The sequence below is a fragment of the Melospiza georgiana genome, chromosome 9, assembly GCF_028018845.1.
Source record: "Melospiza georgiana isolate bMelGeo1 chromosome 9, bMelGeo1.pri, whole genome shotgun sequence".
In the NCBI taxonomy this organism is placed as follows: domain Eukaryota; kingdom Metazoa; phylum Chordata; class Aves; order Passeriformes; family Passerellidae; genus Melospiza; species Melospiza georgiana.
Window position 1 is genome coordinate 2,871,908 of NC_080438.1, and position 18,937 is coordinate 2,890,844.

Genomic DNA, 18,937 nt, shown 5'->3' on the forward strand with positions numbered 1-18,937 from the left:
AGGAGAAGCAGGTAAGGGAAAGAATGCTGCTCCACAGAGACAGCCCAGCAAAGGAAACACACCAGAAATGATGCAGAACGGCCAAAGTTTGCTTTTTCTTCCTGACAGCCACATGAATCACACCACAGCCTGAAGCTGGAGCCAAGGGCTGTGAGTAGAAATCAGTTGTTGCTTATTAAGAATTTTTATCTTTACCTCCAGTTATTCGTGTCTTCTGACCTTCTGCCTTTGCCCTGCCACACATACATAGGACATACAAACCCACATCTGGCCCCTTGAGTGAACTGGTGACTAATGTACACCTTAATGAACATTACACAGTTTCTTTTAGTTTGTACTTTGGGGCTAGGATCTTTTTAGGTGTCTGTCCCATTTGGGCCAAAGACTCTGGATCTTTCCTACCTTTGACAGATAGAGGTGGTGTACCTGAACTTCATTTAGTTTCTGTTCCTGTGTGCATTATATTACACTGTAATGTGTGATGTACTACATACTGTGACCCATTTCACTTTCCTGCACCTTGCTCCTCCCATCATGTGTCTTATTTTTTAAAAAAAGCCCCAGATCATCCATCTACCAGCATATCCTGATGTGCCACCTTACAGCTCTTCCCCTGCACAGTCATGGGAGAAATCCTCTCTCGGGTGAGGCTCAGTTGTGCTGTGGATCTGAGGGAATCCCTTTTGCTATCCAGAACTGTAGCCGTGCTGAAGGGACTCTGGCATTGATGAGCCAATGTCCAGCAGAGCTGTGTGTCTGGGACCATCCGTGCTGTCCAAGCCCTGGAAGGCTTCCCTAGAAATGGAAGGGGGAAAGCATAAAGAACATACTCTACACAGTTCCTGCTGGATTTGGCAGCACAAGACTCAGCACAGGTTAAACTCGTGGAGTTGAGTTACTGCAGAAAGCCAAGGCGCTTGCAGAGCTCAGACCACCTGTGTTAAACACTCTGCCCTGGCCATTAAACCCGCGTCTAGACGAGGCCACGGGGCTGGGCTGTGCTGCTGTTCAGAGCGACCGTGCAAACCACATCCTCACGTCCTGGCGCTGCAGGAAACTGGAATAACACCGGCGATATGAAAATAGCGTGTGAACAGCTCAGACCTCCCACCGCCCTGGAGCCCTTCCTTTCAACCTTCGCTCCGCCGTCCAAAACACTCACGTGAAATCTCTCCCCGGGGTCGCTTTACGCCGCAGCGCGGAGAGCAATTACATTTAATGGCATTTAATGGATCCCCTCACGCCGCAGTGTCAGACCACCCTGCGGCCCGGGCTTGAGCGGGGCACAGGGAGGGCAACGATATTTAAAAATTTATTTTAATTTGGATATTATGGGGCAGCAGCGTGAAGGGGCTACAGAACAGCCTGTGAGGGGCGGCTGCGGGAGCTGGGCTGTGGAGCTCGGGGAAGCTCGGGGGGCTCGGTCTGTTCTGCCGGGGTGCAGTGGGAGAACGAGAGGAAACGGCCAAGATGAGAGAAGGGAGCTCAGATTAGATATGAGGGGGAAAAAAAAATCACTGTCAGGGCAGTCAGGCATTGGAACAGGCTGCCCAGGGGGGTGCTGGAGTCACCATGCCCGGCGGTGTTCAGGAGGAGCCCGGACCCCACGCTGGGTTTAGCGGTTCCAGTGGCGCTGCACTGTTCCATCTCCTCAGGTTTCCTCCAGCCCCGCCGGTCCCACAGCTCCCGCTCCTGAGGGCGCCCGGAGGCAGGCGCGCCCTCACCCAAAATGGCGGCCGGCGCTCTGAGGGCGCTGCGGCCGCCGGGTGCCAGGGGGCGCGCGAGGCGGGCGGCGCTGCCGGGCCGGCCGGGCGGAAGGACAGACAGGCAGACGGACAGACAGGCGGAGCGGCCGGCGGGGCCCAGCGGCACCGGAGCCCCGGCCCGGCGGGCACAGGTGAACGGGGACGGGCGGGCCGAGGGTGGGGGCTGCCGTGGGGTCTGACGGGCGGGCCGGGCCCTGCCAGCCCCGGTGCCGCTCCCCGGGCCGGGCTGTGACCGCGGGCAGCGGGCGAAGCTCCCGCAGTGGCGGCTCTGGCTGTGCTGCTCCGGGGCTCCCGGGCGTTCAAACCGCGCTCTGCCCGGGGCCCGGGGTCGGACCGGCCTCGGGGCAGCGCGGTGGAGCCGGGCTTCCTTCCCAGGGTGCTGCTGCTGGTCCCCTGCCTGCCAGGGGCCCTTGTGCGGGGTGCGGGCGGGCATTTGGGGGTGTCACCCTGGGACACTTCGGCCTGTGGGAGCAAAGCCCCGGCACTGCTGAGAGCCCTTCCCGCAGGCTCTGCTGGCCTGGGAGGGCGCCTGGAAAGCCGGGAAAACCTGGAACAACCTCTCCCTGAGCTGATGTGTGTGTTTCAGGCGAACGCTCTGTATGCGGCTGTCATTCACTCCGCAGGGAAGCTAAATGGGAATTCCATCTCTTTCTGGTAGCAAATCCACGTTGTCCTTTACTACCAATCGCTCTGGCTTTCCCTGCCGGGCTCCTGTCTCTTCCAGGGTGTTCTGTGTATTACATCTGACATTCACGTTTACAATTAGTTGGAAATAAGATCCGAAAGGGTTAATGCTCTTAACTCATAGTTGCGTGAGTAATGGTTTGTTTTGGCTCCGGAGAGCCACACCTGGGCACAGACCTTTGCCGATGTTTTGGCCAGCTGGAGTTTGAATAGCCGTAAAAAAAAGCCCTGGGTGCCGCAGGCTGCTCGCGTTTGATCCCCAGAGGAGTTTCCCTGGAGAGGGGCGGTGTGTTTGCAGCTGGCTGTTGGTACAGCAGGGCTCAGCTGCATCACGGGCGTGAGGATGACTCTGCTGTTGCAATATTCAGCATGAGAAGAACACCGAACTGTTGGAGCAAGTCCAGAGGAGACCATGAAGTTGCTAAGGGGACTGGGGCACCTCCCCTGTGGCTGGTGGAGTCGGGGTTGTTGTGCCTGGAGGAGGTGGCGTGGAGACCTCACAGAAGCCTTCCAGTGTCTGAAGGGGCTCCAGAGAAGCTGGAGAGGGGCTCTTCATCAGGAAAGGTGACAGGACAAGGTGGGAATGGCTGCAAATGGAACCTGGGGAAAACTGGGTGAGGTGTGGGGAAGAAGTTCTTCCCTGTGAGGGTGGTGAGGCACAGGTTGCCTAGGGAAGCTGTGGCTGCCCCAACCCTGGAAATGCCCAGAGCCAGGTTGGATGGGGCTTGGAGCAGCCTGGGATAGTGGAAGGTGTCCCTGCCCATGGCAGGGGAGTGGAATGGGATGAGCTTTTAAAGTCTCTTCCAACCCAGACCATTCTGTGGTTCTGTTCCTGAACTGTGTGTGTCTCTGATGACAAATATGTCCATGTGCATTTGGAGGAACCTGAGGCATCAGGTGAGCCCAGATATTTTCAGGTGTCCTGAGTGAGAAATCATTGAGGTGAGCAGCTAAATGAGGCACAGCTGAGAAGAGCAGAATGCAGAGAAGTGCATTGGCTGTGCCCAGGAGCTGCAGCTGGTGCCTTGCACACAGGTGAGGAGGAGGAGGAGCTGGGGCAGCCAGGGCAGAGCTCCCAGGCTCTCTCTGGGGATAGCATGGATGCTTTTGTGCCAGGGGGCTCACCAAATTAAAATCCAGTTTAGAGGCGTGTGTTATTGCTGCATTGTGTTTCCTTTTCACCTGTCAGCCCCTCTGTGTAGTGCTGGGAAGCTGCAGTTTAGATTTCCATAACTTTATGTCCTAAAGGTGCCATTTAAGGAATCAGTGCTGAAAAGGTGCAGATCCCTGCCTGACACCAGAGGGGAGAGAGCTGCAAGTTCTGTAGTTAATTCAGATTTTAGGTGGATCAGGACACAGAATTAATTAATTTAATTAATGGGGGAGCTGTTCCCCCCCATTTCAGGCTGCAGGGGTTGTTGTACCCTCTGGAGGGTTACAGGAGCCAGGGAACTGTAACAAACCAGCTCTTTGCAAAGGCTCTGAGCATTTCTGAGCTCCTGGGAGACTGAATTGGAGACACAGGTGAGGGGCCAGAGCAACAGCTTGGGGGGAACAGCTCTGCTGGGGGGCTGGGAGACTCCTGTGGTGTTGCCTCCCTGAATCCTCAGGTCATGGCTGGGAACAACCACAATGAAGCAATTCTCCAGTTGCCAAAAATAAAATGCTTGGGGATGGGCAATTTCCCCCACTTTTCCTGACACCAACCGAGGGTTTCTCTGTCCCTCTGATTCCTGAGGAGGCTTTGCTGGCTTCTGTGTGCAGACAGGTTCAGCTCTCACCCCTGGCCTGTGATCACAAGCCTGATGACAGAGCATGTGCTGGGTCAGTGTTTTCCAAAAAAGCCTCTGCAATCAGTGTGTTTGTTTCACCGGTTTTGTGTGTGAGGAAACAGCACAGAAATCTGTGTCAGCCTCTTCCTGACAGGCTGTGGGAGGAAGGAAGTGTTGGCAGGCAGAAGGAATATTTGTCACATGGAGAGAAGGTAATCCAGGGGGAAAACATGCTCCTGGAGGGTACCTGGCTATAGGTAACCTCCTGAAATCCAGCTTGTAACCCTTCCTCCTTCACTGCATTCTTCTCTGCCTTGGAGAATTGAGGAGTGGTGTTTTTAAGGTGGCCAGGGGCTGCTTGTGGAGTGGCAGTCACACTTCCCAACTGTGCTTAGTGCCAGTTTAACCCTTGGAGTGGGTGTCTGTTGCTGGATCCTGCTTTTGGTGGGTCTCAGCCAGGGCAGGGATGGGCTGTGGGTGCTGCTCTGTGTCAGAGCTGCTGCTGATGCTGACACAGGTGCCAGTGCACTCCAAGCCCCACTGCTGAGAGCTGCTCCTGTTGATCCAAACCCGTTTGTGGACACTGGCTTTCCTTTACAAAGTGAACTTTGGGGATTTCATTCTTGTCCTTAAAACTCAACTTCTTGGGTTTTGTGTTGCTGGGATGGCTCCTGAGGTATTAAAGAGTCTTTTTTTCCCAACCCCATGACCAAAGAAGTCGAGATTCCTCAGCTCTGCTTTTCAAGGTTGTTTATTTTCTCTTACCTGTTCCATTCTTTCTCTGACCTGCTGAGATCTGTCCAGCAGGTCGGGTTGTGACAGAGCTCCTGCCCTTGGGGTGGTGTTAAATTTTTATACTATGTGTACTTTATTTACAATAATTTTCCAGTACCTATCACCTATTAGACAGTCAGTCTCTACTGACTGTAAATAAATTTTTATACTAAGAACTATGTGTACTTTATTTACAATAATTTTCCAATACCTATCACCTATGTTAGACAGTCTGTCTCTATTCTAAACCAATCCAGAAGTGTCACCATCACAGCAGAAGATGGAGGACAAGAAGAAGGAGAAGAAGGACAGAACACACTCAGATTCCTCCATCTTGCCTCTTGAACCCCCGTTCTAAATCCCCAAAATTCTACTTTTTCACCCTGTGACAAATTCACTATCATTCTACTCAAACTCTTGTGGCTTGTAACTCTTCACACAAGGTTGGTAATTGTTTCCATGGGCTAAAATCAAAGGCACAAGTGTTTGTGACTCTGTGCCAAGGTCTGGGATCACCCAGGGCAGCCAGAGGAATGTCCTGGGTCCGGACAGATTCTGGCAGGAGGAGATTCTTCATGTCTGTTCCTTGCTTTGCAGAAAATGCTCTGAAGGTGACCTGGACAGCACCTGCTGGAACTAAAGCTGCCCAAAGCAAGTCCTGGTGCAGCCAGGGCCTGTTTGTGGTGAGCAGGGCAGCTGTGCAAGGCATGGGCTCAGAGAACAGTGCTCTGAAGAGCTACAGCCTGCAGGAGCCGCCGCTGACGCTGCCCAGCGGGCACAGCATCCACCCGGCCGTGCTGCAGGATGGCAAGCGCGCCTCCGTCTTCGTGTACAAGAGGGACAGCCAGGACAAGGTCAACAAAGCTGCCAAGGTACTGCCTGCCCTGGGACACGCTGCACAGCTCCCCCTCCTTCTGTTGGCACGGTGGGAATCAGTCCAACCCTTGGGAGTGAGGGCAGGAGGAACGTGGAAGCCAGCCTGGCCATGGGGCAGAAGGGGGTTGGCAGCTGCAGAAGTCATTGTGCTGAGGGCAGCAATGTTCAGACCTTTGCAAGGTCCTGTCTCCTCCTGCAGATGCAAGTCAGGATTTTCTTGGGTGAATCCCACCCAAAGTACCATATTTATTATGAGTAAGGATTTTATTCTGTGTGAGATTTTTTTTTCCATCCAGTGCCAGCAGGGAGCTCACAAGACAGATGGAGAGACAAGAACATGTAGTGACAGGACAAGGGGAAATGGCTCAAACTGAGAGAGAGAGTAGGTTTAGATTGGATATAGGGGAAGAAATTGTTCTCTGTGGGGGTGGTGATGCCCTGGCACAGGTTGCCCACAGAGAAGCTGTGGCTGCCCCTGGATCCCTGGAAGTGTCAAGGCCAGGCTGGGCAGGGCTTGGAGCAAGCTGGGATAGTGGAAGGTGTCCCTGCCCGTGGGAGGGAGATGGAACAAGGTGGTCTTTAAGGTCCTTCCAACCCAGACCATTCTATGATTCTATTTTCAATGTATTTTAAAAAGTTCTGCAGTCTGAGTGAGTAAGCTTGCAGGGTGCTTGGTGAGGGGCAGGGATGGGCTGTGTGAATTCCATGAGAAGCATGGCTGAGGGGGCAGGGCTGAGCTGTGCACCTGCAGGAGCTGCCTCAGAGCAGGTCTGACACGTCTCTGTTCCTGAAGCACCTGAAAACCTTGCGCCACCCCTGCCTCCTGCGCTTCCTGTCCTGCACCGTGGAGGCCAACGGGATCCACCTGGTCACAGAGCGGGTGAAGCCCCTGCAGATGGTCCTGGAGACACTCTCTGCTGCAGAAATCTGTGCAGGCATCTACGATGTGCTGCTGGCACTCATCTTCCTCCATGACAGGGTAGGTAGCCCTGGCAGCACCATCAGGCTCTGCTGGGACATGGAGGAAGTGTGACAGTGTTGTACCTGGCCTTGGCTGGGTGACTCGCTGCTGATTCCTCCCAAAAAAAGACAGACATGTGCCCCACAGTGCTTGTAGGCTGAAACTGCTAAACTTGCCTGCTTTGGAGGGGGAAGAGTAGTTGAAAATGTTGTGGAAATGAGGGAAGAAGCAGCCTGGATCTGCCTGTAGTACTTCTTGCTTTAGGGACTGCAAGGCCTTGGTGTTTGTGTACAGCTGATGGCAGAGATTGGTGTCACTGCTGCCCTGTCTGGGCACTGTGTGTTTGCCCAGGTAAATCCCAGCTCAGACTGTAGCTCTGGGGTTTTGTGTTCACAGTTGGATTTACAGTTGCATTGCAGGGGCTGTGACAATTAAAGCTTTGTCTGCTCTAAAACCCTGGCCCTCCTGCCTGGCACCTGCTGCTCACCCACAATGTCCCAGAGGAGCTGTGTGGTCTTTTGGCAGCTTTCCCTCAGCCCCCTGCAGTACCTAATTAGTGCTGATTAAGATTCTACATCTTCATCTATCCCCCAAGTCAGTAACCCTTTTTTTTTTTGTTTTGTTTTTATGTTTTAGGGAAACCTAACTCACAACAACGTCTGTTTGTCATCTGTGTTTGTGAGTGAGGACGGGCACTGGAAGCTGGGAGGAATGGAAACAGTCTGTAAATTCAGTGAAGCCACCCCAGAGGTGAGAGCCAAGCCAAGTGCACCCTGGATGGCCAGGGGAGGATTCCTGGCCTGTGGAATCTGGCCATCTATGGGGGTGAAGGCCCAAGTCCTTCCACTGAGCTGGATTTGCTATTAAATGTGTTGGCTCACTTCCAGCCCTGTCCTGGAGCTTTGCTCTGTGGACACCATTGCTATAAACCAAAATGTCCACACAAATGAATTCTCCATTAGCCAAAACACAGCTGCTTTTCTAAGGGACACTGCTGGCTCTTCTCACACACTGGAGAGTGAGAAATCTTTGCCTTCTGGACTGATAGAAAAATAGAAAAAGAGCAGGAAGAGTCAGGTTGAAACAAGCCATTAAGAAAAAGAATTTAAATGCCTCCTTATCTTGTGCTGGTGGCATTTTCACTGCTTGGTAGCAGAGAGGAGAGAACAATTCTTGTTTTGATTTCTGCTGCTTGCTGTGCAGTGAGGCACAGCCTGCCCTGGGTGCCAGCAGAAGGGACAGGGGCACAACTGCTGAGGGGACACAGAGACAGCTCATGGGCCCCTCTTGGCACTGAGGGGACACAGAGGCAGCTCATGGTGCCCCCTTGGCACTGAGGGGACAGGGATCAGCTCATGGTCACTGAGGGGACAGGGATCAGCTCATGGTCCCCTCTTGGCACTGAGGGGACAGGGATCAGCTCATGGTGCCCCCTTGGCACTGAGGGGACAGGCATCAGTCATGGCTGTCTCTGGTCACTGAGGGGACAGGGATCAGCTCATGGTCCCCCCTTGTCACTGAGGGGACAGGGATCAGCTCATGGTGCCCCCTTGGCACTGAGGGGACAGGCATCAGTCATGGCTGTCTCTGGTCACTGAGGGGACAGGGATCAGCTCATGGTCCCCCCTTGTCACTGAGGGGACAGGGATCAGCTCATGGCCACTGAGGGGACAGGGATCAGCTCATGGTGCCCCCTTGGCACTGAGGGGACAGGGATCAGCTCATGGCATTTTGGCACTGAGGGGACAGGGATCAGCTCATGGTCACTGAGGGGACAGGGATCAGCTCATGGGTCCCCTCTTGGCACTGAGGGGACAGGGATCAGCTCATGGTGCCATGGTGCCCCCTTGGCACTGAGGGGACAGGGATCAGTTCGTGGTCCCCCCTTGTCACTGAGGGGACAGGGATCAGTCATGGTCCCCCTTGTCCTTGCAGTTCCTCTGCCACGTGAGGTCGGTGCGGGACCAGTCGTGCATCCCCTGCGAGGAGATGGTGAGTGCCAGCTCAAGGGGCTCCCTGCTGCCAGCAAAGAAAAACCTGGTGGGCAGGAAATAGTTTTACATTCATGTTGTATTTCCTCATGCCTAAATGGCATGGAAGTGGCTCTTGGATATCATCTGAGGTTTCCTTTTGTCCCTCCTCTGTCCCATCCCTGCTTTGGGAATGGTGTTGGGCACAGGTGATGCTACTTTTAAAACTCTTTGTGTTGCTTCTAAATCACCAAATTTTGCAAAAATCAGAGTAGTTGCTGAGAGTGCCCAGATCACTGTGGTCCCGTGGTTGTGTAACTCTGAGCACAGCTTTTCCCTACCTGTCAGTCACTTCCCAGCCATTGAGAATCCTTGGAGCTGCCTGTGCTGAAGGAGCAGCTTCTGCTCTCTAATTACTGTTTCCATAGAAATGCTGAAAGCTGTTGACTGCCTGCATTCATCAGGGAGTTGTTTCATCATGATGGAGTTGCTCCTTTGGGTTATAAATTCCCCAGTGGAGTTTTTTTAGCATAATATTCTGCTTGTGGGGTACACAGTGATGCTTTAGTGCTATAAAAAGAACTAGAGTGTGGATATGGTGGGGGGGTGGGAATAAAGACTTATGGAAAACACCACATATTTCATAAGCTCCTGCCTTGCTGGGTTGGTTTTTTTTGGTGTTTTGTTTTGTTTTCAGTCTGCAGACTTCAAAATGCTGCCCAGCAGCTACGGGCACGCGAGGGACGCCTACGCCTTTGGGACAACAGTTGAGAATCTCCTGACAGTTCTCCATGACCAGGGTGAGAATGAATGACACTGGTTTATTTTGCTGGTGACAGGCCCTGTGGTTCACTCCTGGTGTGGTTGAACATCCCCCCTTGCTCTGCAGCAGTGTTGTGGGCTCAGTGGCCAGGGTTGTTCCCTGTTTGCAGCCTTTTTCCTGTGTTCCCCTTTTCCTGTGGGGATGTTGTCAGGTGTGGCTGGAGGTCACCAGCCCGTGTGACACGAGCACTCCCAAACCTGCTCTGGTCCTGCCAAGGGTTGTGGATGTGGCAGGGGGGTCTTGAGAGCCACAGCTGAGCAGGGGCTGCCACTTCAGCAGAGAGGCAGCAGAAGTTTCTTGGAGAACAGTTGCACTCCAGTAGCCAGGCAGGTTGGGAAGGGAAATGGAAATGCTACTTTCCCCTTCCTTTTGCACTTTTGCTAAAAATAAGTTTGGTGGGGGATGGAGGAGTCCTGAATGTGTCTTGTTCAGTGTGGAGAGAGGAATCTAACAGTAGGTGCTCTGGATTTCAGTTTCAGCAGATATTCTCTCCAGCTTTCAGCAAACCTTGCACTGTACACTGCTGAATCCAGACCCAAAGTGTCGCCCACCACTGTCCAGCCTGTTGTCTCACGAGTTCTTCAGGTAAGGACAGGAACATCAGGCCTCTCTTGGTCTTGATGCTGCTTTGAAGGTGGGATGGGAGTGCAGACTTTATCCCTGCCTCTTGCAGGGATCCTTGACAAAGAGGCTCCTTGAATGAGGAAGGTGTTCCCAGCCCTCCCAAAGAGGTGCTGAGCAGCCTTTGGCTGTCACCTCCTTGCTGGCACTCTTGATCCAGCAGCATTTGACTTGGGTCCCTCTGTTTTCTCTTCTAAAGGGGTGGGGAGGGGGTTTCAGTCTCTTCACAGTGGGTGGTGTAAGCATCAATAAGGATTACACTTGACAGCTTTTGGTTTTGTGCTTAGGAATGATTTTCTGGAAGTTGTGAATTTTCTGAAGACCTTAACACTAAAGTCTGAGGAGGAGAAAACTGAATTTTTCAAGTAAGTGAAGGAACTGTCATGTTGAAGCTTCTTATTTCAGAATGATAAAGCACCCTTCTGCAAATGGATTGTGGGAAGGCTCCTGGCCAGAGGCAATTCCTCAGGTGGCAGATTTGGTGGCTTTGGCAGAACCTTGGTCACTCTGTAACACTCTGGGTACTCCAGCCAAAGTAAGAGCTCTATCAAAGAGGAGACTCTCCCCCTCTCATTTCCCAGTTCCTTGTGACTGGTTTGGTGTTGGGGAGGAGCATTCCCTGCTGGGCTCTGCATCACCCTGATGCTCCCCAGCCTCCAGAGGGATGCAGCTGCCAGTGAGAGGGTTTGCAGTAAGACTTGCTGGGTGAAGTGATCATGTTGGTGCCAAGAGTAAAGATGTCTCAGCTGCAGTAGTGGAACATCTTGCAGTAAATCCCACTGTTGTGGTCCCCAAGAATTTTTCTGTCAGAGAATTTTCTGTGTAATCATGGCATTATCTAGGCCTGAAAAGGGGAGAAGCTGATTTTTTCTTTTTCCACATAAAAGAGCCTTGGTGTTCTCACAGAGCTGTTTTCCTGCCTATTTTATACATCAGTTATTTTTAATTAGTTTGAGGTTTAAGTGGAGAAGTAAGAGGAGAATGGGGATCCTTAGCAGGAATATTCAGAGTGTTTCTCACTATCTCTGTGTCAGCAGAGTTTACTGAGGGAGGGGATGAACACTTTGCTTCAAGATAGGGGAGTGCTGCCCTTCCATCAGGCAGAGGGGCCTTCCCAGCATGTGCACCCTTCTCTTGGTCTCCTCCAAGCACAGAGAGACAGCAGTAACTGATAATTAAGACTTTAAAATGAAAATCTGACAGACAAGAGCAGTGGCACAAAATTAAGCTGTGATAAAGCCAATCTGTTGGCCTCATTAGATGGAAGTGGTTTCAAAAGGGAAACTTCCCTTGTGTGGCAGGTAGAACAGCCTTTTGCAAAGCAGCAGCAAAATAAATCCTTGTGATGGACCAGGGTGAGGAGTGAGGGGAGAACTCTCTGCTGCAGGTTTGACTGCAGCTCACAGGGGATGCCAGCAGCCCAGAGCAGTTTGATGCCCCAGCAGCTTCCTGTGCCAGCTGGATGTGCTTGTGCCAGCCTGTGATCCAGGTGTGGGGTGTTACAGGACGTGGTTCTGCCTCCTGCTCTGTGCTGGCTCTGCCTCAGGCAGGAGCAGAGGATTCTCTCTGTCAGTCAGAATGCAGAGAGAGGGAGAGGCTGCAGTGGGACACTGACTCTGGATGAGTCAAACACAAAAAGGGGAGAATGATATTAAGGGGAACAGGCATAAATGCATGGAAGGCTGCCTTGATACTAATTGCTGTCTCCTGGAATGCAGATTCCTGCTGGACAGGGTGGCTGGATTGTCAGAGGAGCTGATTGCATCACGGCTGGTGCCTCTCCTGCTCAATCAGCTCGTGTTTGCAGAACCTGTAGCTGTCAAGAGTTTTCTTCCTCATCTGCTGGGCCCAAAGAAAGGTGACCTTTAAATACTTCCTCATCACAATTACTCCTGACGAGTTTGCAATGAATTCAGAGCAGTTGTTTCATTGCATCAAGGGAACAGTGGTGTTTCCCTGACAGAACAAATGCTGTAAGAGACAGAACTGGACAGGACAGTTCTCTGTGCTTCCTCCTTTGCTGCTGGGGGAGAATTAGCAATGATCCTGGTGTCACCACTCAGCAGCTGCTGGCTGAGCTGTCTCTGCTGGGTGAAGCAGCCTTTTCCCATCCTCACCTCTGTTCCCTAGAGCAAAGTGGGGAGAGCCAGCCCAGCTGCCTGCTGTCACCAGCCCTGTTCCAGGCCCACGTCATCCCTGTGCTGCTGAAGCTCTTTGAGGTGCACGAGGAGCACGTGAGGATGGTGCTGCTGTCTCACATCCACGCCTACGCCGAGCTCTTCTCTCGGGAGGAGCTGAAGAACATCATCCTGCCCCAGGTCAGGGACAGCACACCTGGGGTGTGCACCCTGGAACTGGGTGCTGGATGCTGGAATATTGGGGTAGGATGGTTGGGATGGATGGAGACCAGAGATCTCTGCAGCCAGGGCGTGGAATTTGGGGTTTATTGCAAAGGGCTGGGTGCAGGGCCCTGCTGGGAGCTGCCAAACACAGCTCAGAGCAGGCCCCAAAGAGGGAGAGAGAGGTAAAGAGAGAGAAGGCAAGAGCTTAGTAAGGGGATGAAAAAGTGAGGAAGAGTAAAAGAGAGAGAAGTTCCCATTAAAATACCATAAATCTTCTGTGTTGAATGTTCTAATTCTCACTAACCAGTCTAATACAAGATAAAAATCCTACATTATCCATTACATAATCCATTACATTACCATCCTGTGTTACATTTTAAACCCTAAAAACTCCTCTTTGGGCCCCTTCTGCCAAGCTGTACGGTCTGCTCTGACCCTTGGAGCTGTCTGCAAGCAGAGGGTGTTGTTCCATCAAAAGGGGATCACCTTCAGCTGGCCACACCATTGTTTTCCAGTTGTTCAGTAACTGAGGCATCTCAAAGCTTGCTTTCATTTCAATCTCACTTATAGTTTCTATATTCTCAAAATCTTTTGCCAGGCAATCATATTTATAAGGTTTTCCTGTTTCATCTTGCCCAACATATGGGACTTCACAGAATCACTGAATGGTTTGGGTTGGAAGGGACTTGAAGGACCACCTAACCTAACCTAACCTAACCTAACCTAACCTAACCTAACCTAACCTAACCTAACCTAACCTAACCTCACCTCACCTAACCTCACCTAACCTAACCTAACCCAACCCCCTGCCATGGGCAGGAACACCTTCCACTAGACCAGGTTGCTCAGAGTCCCCTAGCATCAGCCACCCTACTTAACTAGTAGCACAAAGTAGAATTTTATGCTCTGAAACAACATCCAGTCTCTACTGAGAGCTGCAGGGGATTAGAAATGAGATGTGCTGCAAAAGTAGCACTTGAGAGGAGGCAAGCAGTGCAAAAGCAGAGTTTGTGCTGTGCTGACATCAGTGTGTTGTTGGTGCAGGTGTTGCTGGGCCTGAGGGACACCAGTGACTCCATTGTGGCCATAACCCTGCACAGCCTGGCTGTCCTTGTCTCCCTGCTTGGGCCTGAAGTGGTTGTGGGTGGAGAAAGAACAAAGATCTTCAAAAGCTCTGCACCAAGTTTCATGAAAACTGCTGATCTCTCCCCAGAAGGTAAAAGATACAGTCACAGTGCTCTTGGGGTGCTGGCCTGTTCTGTCCAAGCAGTGTAGGCAGAATTTCTTGGATTATTCATCTCTTCCTGGTGACAGGTTAATTGGATAAAAAAAGCTAATTTGCAGCCAAACTTGAATTTTAAGTTAGGTTATTTGCAGATACAGAATTGATATCAGAAGAAGAGTTATATAAAAGTATTTTAAATATACCAAATATATTGGGAAAAAGTGAAATCTCTTCTTCATTTAAGAATCCCTGTAAGTAAAGCAGATAGTGTATGTGTGTGTGTGTCTTCTGTGGAAAAAACTGTATTTCCTTTCTGAAGGACTTACACAGGCAGTTATTTAATATTCCCTCTGTCCTTTCTGTTCTTAAAACCAGTAAATCTCATGTTCTTCCCCCAATTTCTATTCATAGATTGGAAAAGGAATACCAACTTCCCTATTTTCTCAGCTCTCTGGAGGCTTTTCAGCTAATGCAAGTGAAGACAGTAGCCCCTGCACCTGCTAGATAATTTGGAACCAAGTGTGCTAAGGGAAAGCTTCTCTGGATATTGAAACTCAGAATTTATAACAAGGGAAAAGTCAGCATCTGTGCAACTTTAGATGTAGAGATACCAAATGAAAGACATGACAGATCAGTTGAAGTGCTTGCTTCCTGTTAATGTGTGTACTGGCAGCTTCCACCCTTCATTAAAATCTGTGGATGGCTCACTGCATTAGTTTCTTTAATTATTTATTGTAGTAGACTGTAGTAAATAAACCACTTTGGATCACAGGTTTATTTTTCAGCACATACTTAAAATCAGATCTGATTTAACTATTGATAAACTACAAAAACCCCACCTTTGTCCTCAACAACAGTGAGTGATGATCTGCAAAAAGCAGCACAAGAGGCTGAGCTTCTGATGCTCACTGAGCTGTTTGCTCAAGCCCCTCAGAGGATGTGCCCTTACTGAAGGGCCCTGGGGAGGGGGTGGGTTCCCTGTGCTCCTTTCTGTGGGCCACGTGTGTCTGGTGGCACTGGTGGTGCCCAGCCTGGGCAGGCACAGCTGGCTGGGGACACACAGGAGCCCTGTGCAAGGAAGTGCAGCCTGGCCCAAGCTGTGCCATTTGGAAATGGTGGCACAGGCTCCCATCACCAGCACTGATCATACCCTGCAGCTGCCAAAAATGGCCTGCAGCCATGTGCTTGCCAAGCTGGCATCAGTGAGCCAGGGAAATAAATACACCTGCCCTGGGCTGCCCACCACCCACCTCACCTCGCTGCCAGGGCAGCTTGCAGAGCAGAGACTCTCATTTCTCATTCCAGGGAGCTTCTGTGCCCATGCCCAGGCAGGGAAAAGGGTTTGTGTAGTGTCATGAGTTATGCTTGGAATTGCTGTGAGTGAGTGCAGTGCTTTTGTGTAAGGCAGGTACCAGGGGATTTGTGATGCAGTTGGGATTTTGGATGCAGCCAGGTGGCAAACAGCATTTTTAAAGCATCTGCTCTGATCCTAATCAGTTTATTTATTGTGTGTGTCTTGAAAGAACATCTCAGCAAAGCTGACCATGTGCAGTTGCCATAACTTTGTAGTGACAGGAGCTGCAGGAACAGAGGAGCATTGTGTTCTCTATGGATCAGGAGGTGCAGCTGTTGGATTGCTGTGCCAGGCCTCAGTGTTGTTCAAAAAGAACATTCCAGTGCTTCAGGCAGTTCAGCTCAGACTGACAGCACACCTTGTGCACTCATGTCCTTTCTTTTCTTTTATCTTGGCAGGTTCCCCCAGTCATGGTGTGATCAATCAGAGAAACCAAACCTCTCAGGCCCTGAAGAGCAGTCCCAGCTCTGCAAATTCACCTGGCCAAAAGCTTCCTGTGCAACAGGACAATCCCCTGGCTGCACAGACAGGTAAAACCTGCCCTAGTGCTTCCTTTCAGAAATCAAGTGTTCACCAAGGAAGTGTTGCTTGAAAAGATGTGCCTGTTCCCCCCATGTGCTCATCTGAAAGTGAACCACAGAAGGCCACAGTGAAGGAGGGGGATTGTGATCCTTGGCATGCTAGGGAATGGCTGTTGGGGAAGCTGACACACACAGACTGAGTGCCTGGACTTGAAGTTGTTTTCTTATGGCAGATTCTGTGCTGTGCTTTCACCCCTCCCAGCTCAGCAGATACTCTGCATTTACAGAGCAGCTCATTCTGACACTCAGAGCTGATTCTGTTTCCTTCCATGGCCTTTGCTCAGCCACCTCGTGCTTATCAGCAATCAACTTGTGTTGCCCCAGGGCTCTGAGGTGAATTCCCTCCTTTGCCAGCAGGAAGGTGTCCCTGCTTTCTAATCCAAGAGGAGCTTTCTTTCCAATCAATTACTGCCTTGTTCCCATGCCAGGTGGTGCCTGTAATGCCAGGAACTTCTGCTCTCTTTAAATGAGTGTGTAACACCTTTGCCTTCCACAGGTGAGCAAGGCACTGAGCCCCCCCTGAATGGAATTCCTGGAAGCATGAATACCCTGGGGAGCAGCAGGAGCTCTCTGACTACCTCAGAAAAGCCAGCAGAGGAGTGGCCAGACTGGAGTGAGCCAGAGGAGACAGACCCTGAGAAAACTGTGAACATCCAGATCCAGCCCCAGGAGCTGCAGGGCAGCACAGGACCTTACTTTGCTGATCATGATGTGGATGAGAAGCCTTGGGATGACTTTGAACCCAGGAGCCCCAGTCACAAACTGTCCTCAGGATCCTGCCCCACTGTGGCACAGGCTGGTGCAGCTGAAAGGCCTCTGCCAGGTACCCAGCAACTGAGCAAAGAATTGAAAAGCCTCAGACTGAGTCCCCCCACAAAGCCTTGCCATGGGAACAGCTGGAGCAATGACAAGTGGGACCCTGAGGAACCACTGGGAGAAACTGTGCTGCCAAAAACCTTTCAGGAAAGGCTGAAGTCTTCATCAGAGTCTGGCCTGGGAGAAGAATTCACCATCAAAGTGAAGAGGAAACCTGTGCAAGACCCAGAGCTGGACTGGTTTGCTGACATGATCCCAGACATTAAACCTTCTTCCTCCCTCTTGATTTTACCTGAGGCAAGGACAGAAGCAGTTATTCCCACCCACTCAGGTGGGCTGTCCAGCAGAGAAGGGGCCTCCCAGACTGTGCTGTTCTCATCCAAATTTGCAGCAGCTGATGTGATTGAGGTAAGAGGCTCCAGGTTTAGGTGACTGCAGCCCTGAGAGGCTCCTCAGGCACAGGTACTGCAGTGGGCACTTGGTACAGCAAAGGGAGCTCTGTTAGGAAACAGGGAATGGGCTCCATTTGCACACTACTACAAGCACTCAGGAGTTTTAGCTGCAGCTTTCACTCTGTGCTGCTGTATCCTGGAATCCTGTGATTTGTTAAGGAGAGGTAAAGCAAGGCTGGGTCCTGGCTGCTGAACAGACACGGTCCCATCCACTGACAGAAGGGGCTTTCAGGCACAGAGTGCTCAGGACTGAAGTGTTTTTCCTGACTCTTCTAGCAAAACATAATAGCATTTAAAGTAAGGCCCAGGAAACCTGAACCTCTGGATTACAGAGTAAAGATTTTTGGGTGTGTTGTTTTCATGAAAGAATAACTGAAACATTTCTCTGTTTCAGAGATGGGGGAGTTGCAAAACTGGAGTTTGTTTAAGCAGATAAATCCCTGTAGCCCAATCAGGGAGACTCCAAAGACCATTGCTGTTTGCTAGGAGGGGAAGGCAGTGTTCCCATTTGAACATGTAACTCCCCTAGGGAACAGGTGTTGACTTGAAGTTGTTTTGCTCATTCAGCCTCAAGAGAGCTGCCCCAGGGACAGCAGGGAGCATGGGGAGAGGAGCCTGGGCTGCAAACTGAGCTTGTTTATGACATTTGAAAGTGGCACAGTGTCCCCTGACTGTCATCACCCCAACCCCACTGTGGGGGGAAGGCAGTGAGATCTGTGTCAGTGGGAAGGGGAAATCAAACTTAGTGTTAGAATACAACCTGAAAACAACTCTTTCCTAGGGGAAAGAAATCATCTAATGTATGGCATCATTCTTTTAATGGGAAGTGGGTTTGATACAAACAGTAAAGGAAAAAAAAGACTCCCTGCTAAATCTGCTTTTGAACTACAGGAGGAATCACCTTAAAGACAAAGTTCTTTAAGAGCATAAGCTGCAAGTACTGACATTTCATTTTTGGGCTTTTGTGGATGCATGCTCTGCCATCCCAAGCCCCACAGGCTCCTGCCTGGCTCCTGGGCTGTGCTAAGCACACGAGTACATTCCACATCCTTTAATCTTGATCATTTTATGTGATTCTAGGCTGAAGCTACAGGCTGGGGTGAAGAAGAGGAGTTGAACTGGGAAGATGATACAAACTGGTAACAGTTCTGAAGGAGACCAAGGTGATAGATGGCGTGTTGGATCCTGTGACAGGAGCTGCTGCTTCCCCAGTCCAGTGGATATTAAAGTACCTCAGCACTGCTTTTGCCACAAGGCAGGCACTTGCTGCACAGCCACAAGATCCTGTGGGGCCTGAGCTCTTGCCAGGGCTGCTCCTTCCCAGTCTGTGCCAAAAGCTGCAGGGGTGAGGCTGCACTCCAGCAATATGCCCAGCTGTGGTGCTGCCCCTGCTCCCAGAGACAGGACAGCTATGGTGGTGATGGTGCTGATGTGCTACTGCAGGCCAAGAGTGGTGGGTGGAGGAGATTGATCCAGAACTCACCCCTTCCCTGAAAAACTGCTGACAATAAATGAAAGTCACACTGAGTTTTCTTGGTTAATGTGCCTTTTTCCTTTGGTTTTCCTGTTTGGTTTCTTTTCCCTTTCCCAGAAAAATAAAGCCCTTAGAAATGGCTCCTTTTAACTTTTCAGCTAAGAGATGATTTTAAGATGATGTACAGTTTATTCAACTTATTTATTTCTGTTTGTATAGTTCTGTCAATGGATGGCTCAAGAGGTGCTGGGAACCATTCAGTGAACAACCAGAAACTGCTTAAGCACCATGTTCTTTCTGCTCTTAACTGTAAAGAACAATAAAGATTATTTTTAAATTATCACCCTAGTGTGGAGTGCCTGCATGTGACAGGAACAAGATCACTGCTACTTTTACAAGAGATTCAAACCTCTCAGTGTTCAGAATCCAATGTCATGGAATGTTTA

The 18,937-nt window shown here is 50.9% G+C and overlaps 1 protein-coding gene across 2 annotated transcripts; it reads left to right on the forward strand.

Moving 5' to 3' along the window:
• Window positions 1–1,834: 1,834 nt before the first annotated feature.
• SCYL3 (SCY1 like pseudokinase 3) lies at window positions 1,835–18,834 on the forward strand. 2 transcript variants are annotated; one of them, XM_058030679.1, is made up of 14 exons: window positions 1,835–1,897; window positions 5,594–5,868; window positions 6,666–6,851; window positions 7,470–7,583; window positions 8,769–8,825; window positions 9,501–9,603; window positions 10,100–10,211; window positions 10,535–10,612; window positions 11,966–12,105; window positions 12,378–12,565; window positions 13,634–13,805; window positions 15,567–15,698; window positions 16,246–16,973; window positions 18,098–18,834. In XM_058030679.1, the coding sequence occupies exons 2-14, from the start codon at window positions 5,704–5,706 to the stop codon at window positions 18,158–18,160; spliced, it is 2,238 nt and encodes a 745-aa protein (XP_057886662.1). In that variant the 5' UTR covers window positions 1,835–1,897; window positions 5,594–5,703; the 3' UTR covers window positions 18,161–18,834. The 2 variants fall into 2 exon arrangements, with proteins under 2 accessions (XP_057886662.1, XP_057886663.1); XM_058030680.1 differs by lacking the exon at window positions 8,769–8,825.
• Window positions 18,835–18,937: the final 103 nt, after the last annotated feature.